At 50.9% G+C, this 15,739-nt stretch overlaps 1 protein-coding gene across 1 annotated transcript; it reads left to right on the forward strand.

Moving 5' to 3' along the window:
* The first annotated feature begins 338 nt into the window (after positions 1-338).
* Positions 339-1,988, forward strand: LOC123164354 (dolichyl-diphosphooligosaccharide--protein glycosyltransferase 48 kDa subunit). Its single transcript, XM_044581787.1, has one exon. The coding sequence runs from the start codon at positions 507-509 to the stop codon at positions 1,821-1,823; it is 1,317 nt and encodes a 438-aa protein (XP_044437722.1). The 5' UTR covers positions 339-506; the 3' UTR covers positions 1,824-1,988.
* The last annotated feature ends 13,751 nt before the right edge of the window (positions 1,989-15,739 follow it).

Below are 15,739 nucleotides of genomic sequence, written 5' to 3' on the forward strand. Positions count from 1 at the left end.
TGAGACAATTTAATTTTTATTCGGCTTGTAAAACCATGATAAATTTATTTGGTTGTGAAACTATGTAAAATATGTACATATTTGTTGAAAAACAGCGGCCGGCCGACCACGCTAACAAATATGAGTCGGTGCATTGAGTGCACTCTCGATGTAAATTATAAACAGGATGGAGGCCACGCTAACAAATATGAGTCGGTGCATTGAGTGCACTCTCGATGTAAATTATAAACAGGATGGAGGCCGACGGATAAAAGCAGACAAAATCGCCACCCGTTTGATCGGCGCGTTGGAATTGCTCTAGTGTCTCGTGTGTACGACTGCCACTGCGAGATGGGACCCGTGGTGTGTGAGTTGTTGGGCGAAGCTTTTCTTCATGCTCTCGGCTTCCTTATCCTGCCTTCCCCTTCTCCCCTCCAACTGCTAGATCTAGAGTAGCCCCGTTAAAGCCCAAACAAAAACCCCGCTGCGAGATCTGCGCATCTCGCCACACCACAACCACGACGGCCATGGCGGCGCCGCGCGTCCTCCTCCTCCTTGCCGCCGCGGCCCTCCTCGCCGTCTCCTCCGTCGGGGACGCTTCGGGCGAGGGCCCCCGCGGGCGCAAGCTGCTGGTGCTCGTCGACGATCTGGCCGTCCGCTCATCCCACTCGGCCTTCTTCGGCTCGCTCCAGGCCCGCGGGCTAGATCTGGAGTTCCGCCTCGCCGACGACCCCAAGCTCTCGCTCCACCGCTACGGTCAGTACCTCTACGACGGCCTCGTGCTCTTCGCCCCATCGACCCCGCGCTTCGGCGGATCGGTGGACCAGAATGCTGTTCTGGAGTTTATCGACGCCGGGCACGATATGATTCTGGCAGCAGATCATTCGGCTTCAGATCTGATCCGCGGCATCGCAACGGAGTGTGGGGTTGACTTTGATGAGGACCCGGAAGCAATGGTTATTGACCACATCAATTATGCCTCCAGTGAGGTTGAAGGTGACCACACCTTGATTGCTGGCGATGACCTGATCCAGTCAGATGTGATATTGGGGTCCAAAAAGATTGAGGCTCCTGTTCTGTTTCGAGGGATTGGGCATGCGGCCAATCCATCCAACAGCTTGGTTTTAAAGGTTCTATCTGCCTCGCCATCAGCGTATTCAGCAAATCCGGAGGCTAAGTTGGCATCCGTTCCATCTCTCACAGGGTCGGCCATATCACTGGTTTCTGTTATGCAGGCTAGGAATAATGCTCGTGTGTTGATATCTGGATCACTGGATTTGTTTAGCAACAGGTTCCTAAAGTCTGGTGTTCAGAAGGCTGGCAGCAAAATGAGCCATGACAAAGCTGGAAATGAACAATTTGTGACAGAGACGAGCAAATGGGTCTTCCATGAGAGGGGTCATCTGAAGGCAGTGAATGTCAAGCACCATAAGGTTGGGGAGACAAATGAGCCTAGCATGTACCGCATCAATGATGACTTGGAATACTCAGTTGAGATATATGAATGGTCTGGTACAAGCTGGAAGCCATATGTTGCTGATGATGTTCAGATTCAATTTTTCATGATGAGCCCTTATGTTCTGAAAAACATGTCAACTGACAAAACGGCTGTATATTCAGCATCCTTCAAAGTTCCAGATGTTTATGGAGTTTTCCAGTTCAAGGTTGAGTACCAAAGGCTTGGATACACTGGCCTCTCTCTTGCAAAGCAGATTCCAGTGCGTCCATACAGGCATGATGAGTATGAGAGGTTCATAACTTCAGCGTTTCCATACTATGCTGCCTCATTTTCAACAATGGGAGCCTTCTTCATATTCTCAGTTGCGTACCTCTATCACAAATAGATAGCTCATCGAGTAGTGGAAGTAAATCAAGGTGGCGATGGAATTGTGATGTCATAAGCCTGGTGATCTTAGGTGCAATTTTATGGAACCATATTTTTGTAGCGCCAATCTGTAGTACCTTTATTTTTAAGAAATGGGCTTCTCCCTGCCCCCAACTTTTATTAACATTTTTGCTAATTTTCAGTTGACTGATTTTGATTTGGCTTTAAGCCAAATTTGTGGCCGTCTGATTTCAGCACGGATCTCAGCGTGCTGTGTGCCTGCCGTCCCCGTGCGTGTGTGATGGCTTTTATTGGGTTCCGGGTTTTGTCTTCCCACCTGTTTTGGACCCATGACCGTCACACGAGTAGATCTTTTGAATTTTCTATTGGATCAGGAAGCCTGTGGTCTTATTAGTTTTTCAAAATGGAAATTCAGTAATGATCATATTTTATTAGCATATATAGGTTCAGATATAACTTTACTCAGAAACAAATTATTGGTTGTTCTGATGTATGTTCAATAGCTCAATTTTGTTTTGATCTGCTACGCCTAGTCATTGTTAGTCCTAGTCTGTCTCTAATTAGTGATGCGAAAATAGCTATATCAGGATTGAGGTCTGCAGCAGCAATTGTTTTGCTGGTTTCTGGGGAAGTTCTGGCGATTCAGTTCAGTCCCGAGGCCACGGTTTTTGTCTTTGTTGTCTATACTTAATCTCCATCAGTTAAGGCCTGGTGTTCCACGATTTTTCGTCAAACCGGGGCCTGGCTGGTGGTGTTTTCCCGGCTCATTTCAGTGGGGGTTCAGAGCCATTTTGTTTGGCACTAAGTTTGCATGGCTGTTGTACGAGAAGAGCAGTTGCCACTGTAAAATATATCATCGAGCTGCTGTCATCCTCATGTCATTGAGATGCAAAATTTGCAACTGTCCTAACCGAGCTGGCTTGCTGCTGCAGATTTTCCTCTGTTTCATCGTTCAGATTTTGCTTTCCGTTCCTCAACACTATCAATTTATCGTAGTAGACATTCATATTTCATTTTGCTCTTCGATCCCTTTGAAGCCATGTGGAGCAGTCTCCCCATGAGCATGTTGTACCTCAGGGCAGAGCGCTCCAGCCTTATGGGTGCAGGCTCACCTCAGGGCAGAGCGCTCCGGCCTTGCGGGTGCCTGTGCAGCTTCTTATCATGCTTACACCATCTTTGTTTGTATATACTCGCGTCATCTTGTTCCTGCCTGTAGTGTGTATACATTTCTGTCAAGTCATCAGTCATCAGTGTTACTGCATGTTGACGAGGGATTTATAACATCATTGGAAATCTTTTTCTAGACAAGGGATTTTAGCTATAATGCGCAGTTAGATTATTCTTCAGTTTAATCTTCTCTGTCTTTCTTAGTATTCATTGAGCAAAAAAAATTCATCAGTTTTGTTCCTTCTTCAGAATTCATGCTTCAGTATGACCTTATTCTGTTCAGTTTTTTCTTCAGTATGCATTGGTCATTCCTCCCCTGGGTGTTCGTTTATAATTCTATCTGTAAATTTAACTACTCTTCGGTTCTTTTGATCATTCTTTTGTTGTTAGATAACTAATCTTTAGTGTTGCACCCCCTTCAGTTCTCATCTAAGTCACCATTTTCTCTTTTCTCTGCTGCATGTATACACATCATGTTCATGCTTACTCCGAAAGGAGGGAGTAGTTTCGAAAGGGAATACTAGCTTTACATGTTCATTGGTTCAGTGATTATTATTTTTCAGGTTAGCCATCCGCTGTGTAATGCTTAGCTGTATGTAGCTCTAGCCGTAGACTATTTTTTTGGTCGGTTCATTAGAATATTTCATCAGTCTTCAGTCGTAGAATGCTCAGTTGCGATATACGAATGGTCTGGAACAAAGCTGGAAGCCATATGTTGCGGACGATGTTCAGATTCAGTTTTAATACATGATGAGCCCTTGTGTTCTGAAAAATATGTCAACTGACAAAACGGCTGTATATTCAGCACCCTTCAAAGTTCCGGATGTTTATGGAGTTTTAAGTTGAGTACCAAAGGTTTGGGTACACGATACACTGGCCTTAGGCTCATAACTTCCGCATGTATCCATACTCTGCTGCCTCATTTTCAACAATTGGGAGCCTTCTTCATATTCTCAGTAAATGAGTAAATTGCTAAAAACTACCGGAGTTGGACAGAAAACTACTACTTTACATAACCCTAACACAAAACGATCTTTCTTGTGGTAATATGTCGCAAATACCTACCAATCCTCTGTAACACTAAGCTTCCTAATTTTAAAGGCCTCCCAATCAATTGAGGTCTCCAATTTCAATTGAATCACCCGATTTTAACTGGGTCAACAATTTCTCAAAGCTCTTTCATTCAGTTTTTTTATATTATACACTGTGCTTTCTAATTTTTAATGCCTCACAATTAATTGAGGTCTTTAATTTAAATTGAGTCACTTAATTTTGACTGGGTCAACAATTGCTCAAGGAGCTCTGTCGGTGTCAAAACCGGCGGATATCGGGTAGGGGGTCCCGAACTGTGCGTCTAAGGTCGATGGTAACAGGAGACAGGGGACACCATGTTTACCCAGGTTCGGGCCCTCTCTCTATGGAGATAATACCCTACTTCCTGCTTATTGATCTTGATGAATATGAGTATTACAAGAGTTGATCTACCACGAGATCGTGATGGCTAGAATCCTAGAAGTCTAGCATGTATGATTATGATTGCCTCTACGGACTAAACCCTCCGGTTTTTATAGACACCGGAGGGGACTAGGGTTGTACAAAATCGGTTACAGAAAAATGAATCTTCATATTTGACGCCAAGCTTGCCTTCCACGCCAAGGAGAGTCCCATCTGGACACGGGAGAGAGCCTTCTGTCTTGTATCTTCACAGCCCAACAGTCCGGCCCATGTTACACAGTCCGGACGCCCGAAGGCCCCTTAATCTAGGACTCCCTCAGTAGCCCCTGAACCAGGCTTCAATGACGAGGTGTCCGGCGCGCTGATTGTCTTCGGCATTGCAAGACGGGTTCCTTTTCCGAACACTCCAAAATAGTCTTCGAACGCAACGAACGTGTCCGGCTCTGCAACACAAGTACCACACACAACCGTAGAGAGTATAATATTTCACGAGTCTAATCTGCTGACAACTTTTGTAGCGTGACATCACGTCTCTGCCCGGTCATTATTTCGAACCGTTTTCGTCCTGCCGTTCCACGTTTCGAGAAGCGGTTTCATTGGCACGTCTTGTTGAAGCAGAGATCGTGTCCCCTTATTACGGGATTTCTCATCAATACGGGCGTGGGTAATCCAACCGTGCCGTCTGCACAGCCCTTGGGAATAGGCGAGTTTTGAGGCGAGTGGGGAGGCGCTTGATATTCACTGCCTTCATAAGGATATAAGGATCCCCTCCTGTCACCCACGCCTTCTCTCTCTCTCTGCCCTCCCATTCTTGAGCTCCAGCGCCCAAGTCCTCATCTTTTCCGCCTCAAGAAAGCACTCAATCATGTCCGGATCTGGAGCGCAAGGCAAGTGGATGGCTTCCTCCGTCAGGGAGAAGGACATCACCAAGCTTTGGGAGGCCGGGTACCTGGCCAAAGAAATCGCCCACCGGCTTCCGGCCAAGGGGCAGATCGTCCCCACCCTGAAGCCCAATGAGAGGGTGGTGTTCATCCCCCACTTCGTCCGCGGGTTAGGGTTTCCTCTCCACCCTTTCATCCGCGGACTCATGTTCTATTACGAGCCAGATTTCCATGATCTAGCCCCAAACTCTTTCCTCAACATCTCGGCATTTATTGTCATGTGCGAGGCCTTCCTCCGCATTCCACCCCACTTCGGACTGTGGCTTAAGATCTTCAACGTGAAGCCGAAGGTGGTGGATGGCCAACACGCAGAGTGCGAAGGTGCCATGGTGAGCAAGATGCCCAACATCACATGGCCCAAAGGTACCTTTGTGGAGACTGTCAAAGAGTGGCAGAAACTGTGGTTCTATATCACAGAGCCCCGCGACGCTACCTGGGCCGCGGCTCCCGAATTCAAGTCCGGAGCCCCAATGCGGCTCACCTCCTGGCTAGAGAAGGGCCTGAATTGGTCTTCGTCGGACGAGCTGATAGGGCTGCAAACGCGTATACAGAGCATGATGGACAAGAACATCAATCTCGTCAATGTGATCCAGGTGATGCTAGTTCGCCGGATCCTTCCATGCCAGAGCCGGACTTGCCATTTATGGGAGTTCAACCCGGCCGAGCACCAGACCTTGCAACGGTTCTTCGGAACTACGCACGAAGATATCTGGAAGGTGCTCTTCAAGGGCAACGAGACGCCGCCGGAGACGACCGAGGACCGTGGGCATGCCCTGGCCCATCCCGCTAGTGCGGTAAGTCTTTCGCGTTTCAAGGTGCATCCTTTACTTGCTTGTTCAGGGAAGATACCTAAGCCTCACCATTTATTGTTTTCAGGACTGGACAAAGAAGGCGGAGCGGATTCGGTGTCCGGCTCCGCTGCCCGAGGAGCCAGCCATCCCGCTTCTGACGAAGATGCTGGTCCCGACGCCTTACCAGGCGCCAAAGAAGAAGGCCAAGGGGGCCAGAAGTGGCCTTCGCCGCAAGGGTGCTTCGGACATGACGTCCGAAGACAACGAGACTCACTCCTCCGCCGCCGAAGACGACGACGAGGAGGAGGAAGAAAGCAACTCCCCCCTGAGGGGGGAAGGAAGAAGAGGGCGGCCTCCACAAATCTGGAGGCAGAGGCGTCCAAAAGGGGGAAAGGCTCCCTCGCGGATAACTCTACGTGGGACGTTGACAGCAGCCCAGAGCCGCATCGCCGAGACAAGCCCCTGGCCGAATCGTGAGTACTGAAAAACCCGAACACATCCATATATCCGGCCTCTCTACTTCATAGTCTTAACATGTTGAATTATGAACTTGCAGTCTGGCTCGGTCCAACCTCGAGCGATCCTCATCCTCGGGGAATTCGCTGGACTCGAAGGCGATGGACAGCGGGTCCCATCCGAAGGCCTCCTCTCCCAAGGCCATGGATGACACCGAGGTGTTGTCCCGAAGGATCCCCGGCCAGGGAGAGACTCAGGAGGACGCCAGGGCGGCACCGGAGGGTAAAACCTCGGCCGCCGGACACATGGGGGAGCAAATCCCCATGGAGACTGGTGATGGGGGCCATATTCAATTCGGCCCCCAGCCGAATACGGTCCCGGAGACTTATATGGCTCCGGGGTCCGGCGAGCAGCCTCCTTCGAAAGAAGGAGGTGTGCCTACTCCTCCGGTGACCTCTGTCCAACCAGAGGCACCGAATGCTCTTTTGGAAGCGCTGCAAAGTGCTTCCATTGTGGAGGAACACCGTACCCTCATGGGTACGGTGATTGAGAAGATTCAGTCCGCGAAGAGCGGACTGACCGAAGCCTGCACCAGCCTTCTAACAGGCTTTGAGGTAAGCAACGTGATTATGTAAAAAGAATGTCACAGTATAGACGGTAGCCCCTGAGACTCTGTCCGGTGTTCGGAAAGAGAAGCCGGACAGAGGATCAAACAATTTTCACAGGAGACTAACCATATGTGTCTATGTGAATAAGCAGGCGTCGTTGTTGACTGCGACCTCCCACGCTGCCGAAGTCTCCGGACTCAAGCAGAGACTGGAGCGGGCCGAGTAGGAGCTCGGTCAAGCAAGGAAGCAGCTAGAGGATAAGCAGGGTACGTAATGACCTGCTGTATATTCAGGAAGAATAAATTATGTGTATTGACCATAGTGCCATGATATTTGTAGGGGCGACGACCGAGGTCGAGGCCCTTAAAAGGGCGCTGGCCGAGGCCGAGGAGAGAGCTGCCCAGGAACAAGCCGCCCGCGAAAAGCACGAGGCCAGGCTTGATGAGGTCCAGCAAGAGCTCCAGGATGCCGTGAAGAAATGCGAGTCCTTGGAGCGCGATGTTACGGCTCAAGAGACCGAACTCGCCAAGGCTCGCCAAAACGCATAAGATGCCCGGGTTGAAGCCCAGGGCGCTCTCCAGGAGATTCAAGAGGCCAAGAAGATTGCGGCGGGTAAGGCCTTCATTATGCAAAGCAAATACGTGAAGGAGAGGTACCTCTTACTAACCCAGATTTGGAGTTCTCCAGGGGCCTTTGTGGATTTGCCGCGCGGTGTTTCTGACGCTGCGGAATTCTTCCGAGCTGAAGAAGGGAGCTCAACGGAGAAGCTGTTTTGGTCGCAATACCTTGCGCCAGAACATCCAGTGCCCTTTAGCGACCAGCTAAAGCAGCTGGTTGAACTGCATAGGGTGGCCAAACTAGCCATGAAGGATTTAATAATCCGGCTATGGCCTGCAGAAGCTATACCCAGCAGCTACTTCGGACTCGTGAAGCGGCTGGTCAATGCATGCCCCCGTCTTGACGTTATCAAGTGATTGGTCTGCATTAAGGGTGCGCGGATGGCCTTCGCCCGTGTTAAGGTGCAGTGGGCGAAGATGAAAGCCGTCAAGCTCGTGACCGAGGGACCGCCCGAGGGCAAGGAGCACCGCACGCCCGAGCTGTATTTTGACAGTGTCCTGGAGGGATTCCGCATTGTGGCGAAGCAGTGTGCGAAAGATGTGATCTTTGAATGAATACATTCATATTATCTTGCCCTGTATTATGAAACAAAGTCTATTATGTAATATAATGCTTGTTAAAATTTTACCTCCTGTGCGGCCATTTTTATGAAATCTGAGAGTTGGCCAGTTGTCGGCTTCAGCCCCCACGTAGGTAGTACGGGGATGTTCAGGATGGAATCTAAACACTCTTGATCCAATTGTTTGGTCCTTAAAGGAGGTGTTTAGCGCAACAAACCAGGCAATCGGACTATGTGGCTTTAGCACCCTCACTTAGCCATAGGAGTTTGACAACAAAAATTTAGGCGTAGCCCCTAGTATCCAAACTAAGGTGCTGTAAACACCTAATTGGGTAAGAACTAATTCATCGCCTAATGCGGAAAAAATCGCTAAAGATTTAGGACCTCCGAAGAGCTGACCGGCTCACGCCGCATCATGACAGTCAGTTTTCGGCTTTCTCTACTGAGGTGCTCATCCGGAAAAACCAGGACACAATCGCAGTAGTTCTCCCTTTACTACCCTAGCCAATATAGCAGAACGTAAGGTAGTAGGCACAGGAGCCGGACAACCCAACTATTTACCAAAGACATGATTCGGAGCCAATGCATATAATGCTAAATTTGGGGTGCCGAATTATACTGTAAAGAAGTGTTCGGACTTTATTGCCGTATTATGGGGCGCAATGCAGCCCCTGGCGGATTAAAGCGTACCAAAGTGTACGGGTGCGAATTGATAAGATTATCAAGAATAAGAAAAAAGAAAGAAAGAGGTAGCGGGCTAGTGCTGCAAATTGTTTCCGTTATATTTTGATTAATATGTCAAAGCGTATTTATACAAGTAGTGAATAAGCAACAGGGCTATTTAACATGCCACAGCCAAGGGAGAGCTGCGTGCGGGTCCTAAAAACAGGTAGAGTGATAGTTAAAGAGACCACCTAGAAATTCCCTTATACGTCAGTGCTTCTTGCCGTCTTGGTGTACCTATCCTTTCGAAAGGACCCGTGATCAGGCTGGCAAGAAAGGCCTGTTGGAAAGAAACCTGAAAAGGATAAAAAAGAAAAAAGAAAAATTGAAAGTATGTGTGTTCAGGGGAGGTTGAGCCGCATTATGGATCACAATCTAGCTATGCCTCCGTCTATGCCCATGGTATTTTGAGTGCGTAGTTATGTACGCGCGGTACGAATGCCGTCACTTGGTCTGGACTAGGACGGAGGCCAAATTGCTAGTCGAGCTCCTGACGAGCTGGGCTGTCCTGCTGCAGAGTAGGCTGGACTCGTTTGACAGTGTCCGGGAGCTCGGCCGCCGAATTAAGGTTCTGCTTGAGAAGGCCGCTCTGTACTTCTGCTGCCAAAGCGGCGGTGTGCTCCTCGGTACGGAGGGAGCGTTCCGTGTTTCCATTGACTGTTATGACGCCGCGTGGTCCGGGCATCTTGAGTTCGAGATAAGTGTAGTGTGGCACCGCGTTGAATCGAGCAAATGCGGTTCGTCCAAGTAGTGCGTGATAGCCACTGCGGAAGGGGATGATATCGAAGATCGACTCTTCGCTTCGGAAGTTGTCCGGGGATCCGAAGACAACCTCTAGTGTGATTGAGCCCTTACAGCGGGCCTCTACACCTGGTATGACTCCTTTAAAGGTAGTTTTTGTGGGCTTGATCCGTGAGGGATTAATGCCCATTTTGCGCACTGTATCCTGATAGAGCAGGTTCAGGCTGCTGCCACCATCCACGAGGACTTGCGTGAGATGGAATCCATCAATGATTGGGTCGAGGACTAGTGCGGCTGAACCGCCATGACGGATACTGGTCGGATGGTCCCTACGATCGAAAGTGTTCGGGCAGGAAGACCATGGGTTGAACTTTGGGGCAACTGGCTCCATCGCATAAACGTCCCTGAGCGCGCGCTTGCGCTCCCTCTTGGGGATATGGGTAGCGTATATCATATTTACCGTTTTAACTTGGGGGGAGGGGACTTCTTCTGTCCCCCTGTGTTCGGTGGCCGGGGCTCCTCGTCATCGTCCTTGCTTTGCGACCCCCTCTCCTTGTTTTCAGCATTTAACTTGTCAGCCTGTTTAAAAACCCAACAGTCTCTGTTGGTATGATTGGCTGGTTTGTCGGGGGTGCCATGAATCTGGCATGGACGATCGAGTATGCGGTCCAAGCTGGATGGTCCTGGATTATTTCTTTTATATGGTTTCTTCCGCTGACTGGACATGGAGCCACTGAATTCGGCGTTGACCGTCGTGTCTTCGACATTGTCACCGTTGCTTCGACGCTTGTGTCTGTTGCGTCGGGGCTTGCCGTTGCTGTTTTTGACCTCAGAGGTGCCCGCTTCGCTTGCCGTGTTATTGCTACGGGCTAGCCAACTATCCTCGCCCGCACAAAAGCGGGTCATGAGTGCCGTGAGGGCTGCCATGGACTTCGGCTTTTCTTGGCCGAGGTGGCGGGCGGGCCATTCGTCACGGATGCTATGCTTAAAGGCCGCTAGGGCTTCGGCATCCGGACAGTCGATGATTTGGTTCTTCTTAGTTAGGAACCTAGTCCAGAATTTCCTGGCTGACTCTCCGGGCTGTTGAACTATGTGACTTAAGTCATCAGCATCTGGAGGTCGTACGTGTGTGCCTTGGAAGTTGTCGCGGAAGGCGTCTTCCAAGTCCTCCCAGCTGCCAATAGAGTTTTCAGGCAGACTATTTAACCAGTGCCGAGCTGGCCCTTTGAGTTTTAGCGGGAGGTATTTGATGGCGTGAAGGTCATCTCCGCGGGCCATATGAATATGGAGAAGAAAATCCTCGATCCATACCGCGGGATCTGTTGTTCCATCATATGATTCGATATTTATGGGTTTAAACCCTTCTGGGAATTCATGCTCCATTACTTCGTTAGTGAAGCAGAGGGGGTGTGCGGCGCCTCTGCATCGGGCCAAGTCGCGACGTAGCTCGGATGTAGTCTGTCTGTGGTTTTCGGCCCAGGCATGGTTATATTTGTCACGTCCGGCCAGATGGCCGTTGTCGCGCGTCAGGGCACGCCCCCGCGATCCGTAGATCGATCTGGTCTGACCTGCTCTGTTCTTTAGGTCCTGCCGCAGGTCATATGTATAACCCCAAGCTGTTTTATCTCTGCCTTTACGGTGAGGTGGGACGGGCTGGTGTTCGGCTTGAGGTGCCGCTTTATCCCGACTGCGTGGTGGTCGGTCAGCCGCATTATGCGCTGACGGTACGGGTTCCAGCGCCTCGTCATCGAATTGGGGTAACAATTTGCGCTTCGGGTAACTTTTGGTTGGGCATTCTAGGCCGTATTCCTCGGCTGCCAGGACATTAGTCCATCTGTCGTTGAGCAGATCTTGATCAGCTTGAAGCTGCTGCTGCTTCTTTTTCAGGCTCCTTGCAGTGGCTATTAGCTGGCGCTTAAAGCGCTCCTGCTCGAGAGGTTCCTCAGGCACGATGAAATCCTCGTTGCCGAGGCTTACCTCATCCTCTGTAACACCCTAAGGATCATGCTACAGTAACTCTCTGTGATTAAGCTAATCATGTTGCTAAACAGGGCATGATCACATTTGGAATCACATTTCTTTTCAAACTCCTAATTCAAACTTCAATTAAAATTAAAGTGGAAAATAAAAGTTTTCAAAAATTTAAACAAAAATGTTCGGTGGGTGCCAAATAATACACTGGTAATTATGGTGGAGAAAACACATTTTTATAAAATACCTAAATACTTTTAAATGAAATAAAACAGAAAATAAAATAAATAAATAAAAAGAAAATACAACAGAAAACAGAACAGGCAAAGAAAAAAAAGAGAAGGCCCTTCCCCCCCGCTGGACCCCTGGCCCGACTGGGCCGACCCCCGGCCCAGCCCACCTCTCCCGCTCGCCCCCTTCCCTGTTCCCCCGACCGGGGTCGGAACAGGGGCAGTCCCCGCCGCACCCCCTCGCCGGCGACGGGGAGGATAAGGACGCCAGCTCCCCCCGCCTCCTCGGGCCTCTCTCCCACTCGCCCCCGCTCTCCTCTCGGCCCCTGCGCCTCTCTCTTCTCCCCCCAGATCCGCGCCACTCCTTCCTTCCCCACGCCCGACGCGGTCGCCGCCGTTCACCGTCGTTCACACGGCCACCGTACCCACCTCGCCGCCCCAAGGTGTCTCCAAGGACCGCCGTCGCCCGCTGCTTCGTCTGGTGCAGCCCGTTGGAGACCGGAGCCCCTGCAACGACCTCCCCGAGCTCGCCTTCAACTTCGGACGCCGGCGACCCCCTTCTTCCCCGGCGCCGATCTGCTGCTCCTAAGCCCCTCACCGGCCTCCGTGTGCCGCGCGATGAGCCTCTCCCCCTCCTCCCCTGTCCTTCCTCTCTCGCGCGCCCCTAGCGGCTTCCCCACGCGCGCCCGAACGCCGCGCCGCGGAGCTCGTCGCCGGCGGGTCTCCGGTGACCATTTGGTCATGGGCGTAGGCCCGTTAGCTCGACCGCATCGTGCCGCACCCGCCTTGCTAGTTAGTTCGGCCGCTCGCGCGCTCTAACGCCGCACCCGCCCCAGCCCGAAGCACTTCGCCGCCGGCGAGCTCGTAGCGCTCGCCCCCGCCCGTTCCAGCCGCTCCGGCCACCACCGTTGGACGCGCGGCGCCGAGCCGCGTCGAACGCGCCCAGCCACGACCCCGCAGACCCCCTGTGCGCGAAACCCGCGCCCCTCCCGAGCCGCGCCGCCGCGTTTGGCTCGTCGGAGTTGCTCCGGCGCCGGCCGCCGACGTGGCTGGCCTGGCCCCCCCCAGTGCCACTGCCAGTGGGCCCCGTGGGCCCCGTTGACTGGGTCCACCCAGTCAACGTGCTGACTGGGCAGGCCCAGGCACTGACATGCGGGCCCCGCCGCAAAAATTAAAAAACAAAAAGAAAAGGAAAAATGTTTTATAAATAAAAATAATTAGATTAACTAATCACTCACTGACATATGGGGCCCACCCCTCTAATTAGACTGTTAGTTTAGTTTAAATTAATATTAGACTAACAGAGGCTGACATGTGGGTCCCACTGGACCCACCTGTCTGGTTTGACTGGTCAGCCGACCTGTTGACCTGCTGACGTCAGCATTGCCTCATGCTGACGTCATAATTCATTTTTGCTTAATTCACATAATTCCAGAAATTCAAATAAACTTTGAAAATTCATATCTTTTAAACCGTAACTCGGATGAAAATGTTTTCTATATGAAAGTTGCTCAGAACGACGAGACGAATCCGAATACGCAGTCCGTTCGTCCACCACACCTCCCTAACCTATCGAACTAGCAACTTTCCCCCTCCGGTCCGTCTGACCGAAAACGCGAAACATCGGGAATACCTCCCGGTTGTTTCCCCCCTTCACCGGTACCATCTACTGTCGCGTTAGGTCACACCTAGCACCGCTCATTTTCATGTCACGCATCGTCATGCTTATGTTTGCATTGTATTTTACTGTTTCTTCCCCCCTCTTCTCTCCGGTAGACTACGAGACCGACACTGCTGCTGCCCAGTTCGACTACGGAGTCGACGACCCCTCCTACTTGCCAGAGCAACCAGGCAAGCCCCCCCCTTGATCACCAGATATCGCCTACTCTTCTCTATTCTGCTTGCATTAGAGTAGTGTAGCATGTTACTGCTTTCGATATCCTATCCTGATGCATAGCCTATCCTTGCTACTACTGTTGTTACCTTTACCTGCAATCCTACATGCTTAGTATAGGATGCTAGTTTTCCATCAGTGGCCCTACATTCTTGTCCGTCTGCTGTGCTATACTATCGGGCCGTGATCACCTGGGCGGTGATCACGGGTATATACTTATATACTATATACATGACACATGAGATGACTAAAGTCGGGTCGGCTCGTAGGAGTACCCGCGAGTGGATCTTTGTGGCGGAGCGACAGGGCAGGTTGAGACTGCCTAGGTGAGAGGTGGGCCTGGCCCTGGTCGGCGTTCGCGGTTACTTAACACGCTTAACGAGATCTTGGTATTTGATCTGAGTCTGGCCATTTGGTCTATACGCACTAACCATCTACGTGGGAGTAGTTATGGGTATCCCGACGTCGTGGTATCAGCCGAAGCTCTTTTGACGTCAGCAACTGAGTGGCGCGCGCCGCATTGGACCGTAAGCTCGCGCTTGTATTAAGGGGGCTAGGTCTGCTTCCGGCCGCGTACGCAACGTGCAGGTGTGCATAGGGCGATGGGCCCAGACCCCTGCGCGCATAGGTTTAGACCGGCGTGCTGACCTCTCTGTTGAGCCTAGGTGGGGCTGCGACGTGTTGATCTTACGAGGCCGGGCATGACCCAGAAAAGTGTGTCCGGCCAAATGGGATCGAGCGTGTTGGGTTATGTGGTGCACCCCTGCAGGGAAGTTTATCTATTCGAATAGCCGTGTCCCTCGGTAAAAGGACGACCCGGAGTTGTACCTTGACCTTATGACAACTAGAACTGGATACTGAATAAAATACACCCTTCCAAGTGCCAGATACAACCCGGTGATCGCTCTCTAACAGGGCGACGAGGAGGGGATCGCCGGGTAGGATTATGCTATGCGATGCTACTTGGAGGACTTCAATCTACTCTCTTCTACCTGCTGCAAGATGGAGATGGCCAGAAGCGTAGTCTTCGACAGGACTAGCTATCCCCCCTTTTTATTCTGGCATTCTGCAGTTCAGCCCACTGATATGCCCCTTTACACATATACCCATGCATATGTAGTATAGCTCCTTGCTTGCGAGTACTTTGGATGAGTACTCACGGTTGCTTCTCTCCCTCTTTCCCCCTTTCCTATCTATCTGGTTGTCGCAACCAGATGTTGGAGTCCAGGAGCCAGACGCCACCGTCGACGACGACACCTACGACACTGGAGGTGCCTACTACTACGTGCAGGCCGCTGACGACGACCAGGAGTAGTTAGGAGGTCCCAGGCAGGAGGCCTTGCCTCTTCGATCGTTGCTACTTTTGTGCTAGCCTTCTTAAGGCAAACTTGCTTAACTTATGTCTGTACTCAGATATTGTTGCTTCCGCTGACTCGTCTGTGATCGAGCACTTGTATTCGAGCCCTCGAGGCCCCTGGCTTGTATTATGATGCTTGTATGACTTATTTATGTTTTAGAGTTGTGTTGTGATATCTTTCCGTGAGTCCCTGATCTTGGTCGTACACATTTGCGTGCATGATTAGTGTACGGTCAAATCGGGGGCGTCACATCCTCGGAGAGTGGAAGATAATTACTGTCCTCTGAGTCTTCGTTTACAGTCTGTTCATCAGGGCTGACTCGCCCGTCTTCCCGTTTGTCTTGTTCGAAGGTTGGCTCAATGGGGTGTTCGTTGTCTTCGGCATCGTCCGGAATATTGTTTT

This window comes from Triticum aestivum, chromosome 7D (assembly GCF_018294505.1).
Source record: "Triticum aestivum cultivar Chinese Spring chromosome 7D, IWGSC CS RefSeq v2.1, whole genome shotgun sequence".
Taxonomy (NCBI): domain Eukaryota; kingdom Viridiplantae; phylum Streptophyta; class Magnoliopsida; order Poales; family Poaceae; genus Triticum; species Triticum aestivum.

Excerpts from the sequence above, each read along its gene's own strand:
- LOC123164354 (XM_044581787.1), top strand. The coding sequence starts at position 507 with ATGGCGGCGCCGCGCGTCCTCCTCCTCCTTGCCGCCGCGGCCCTCCTC.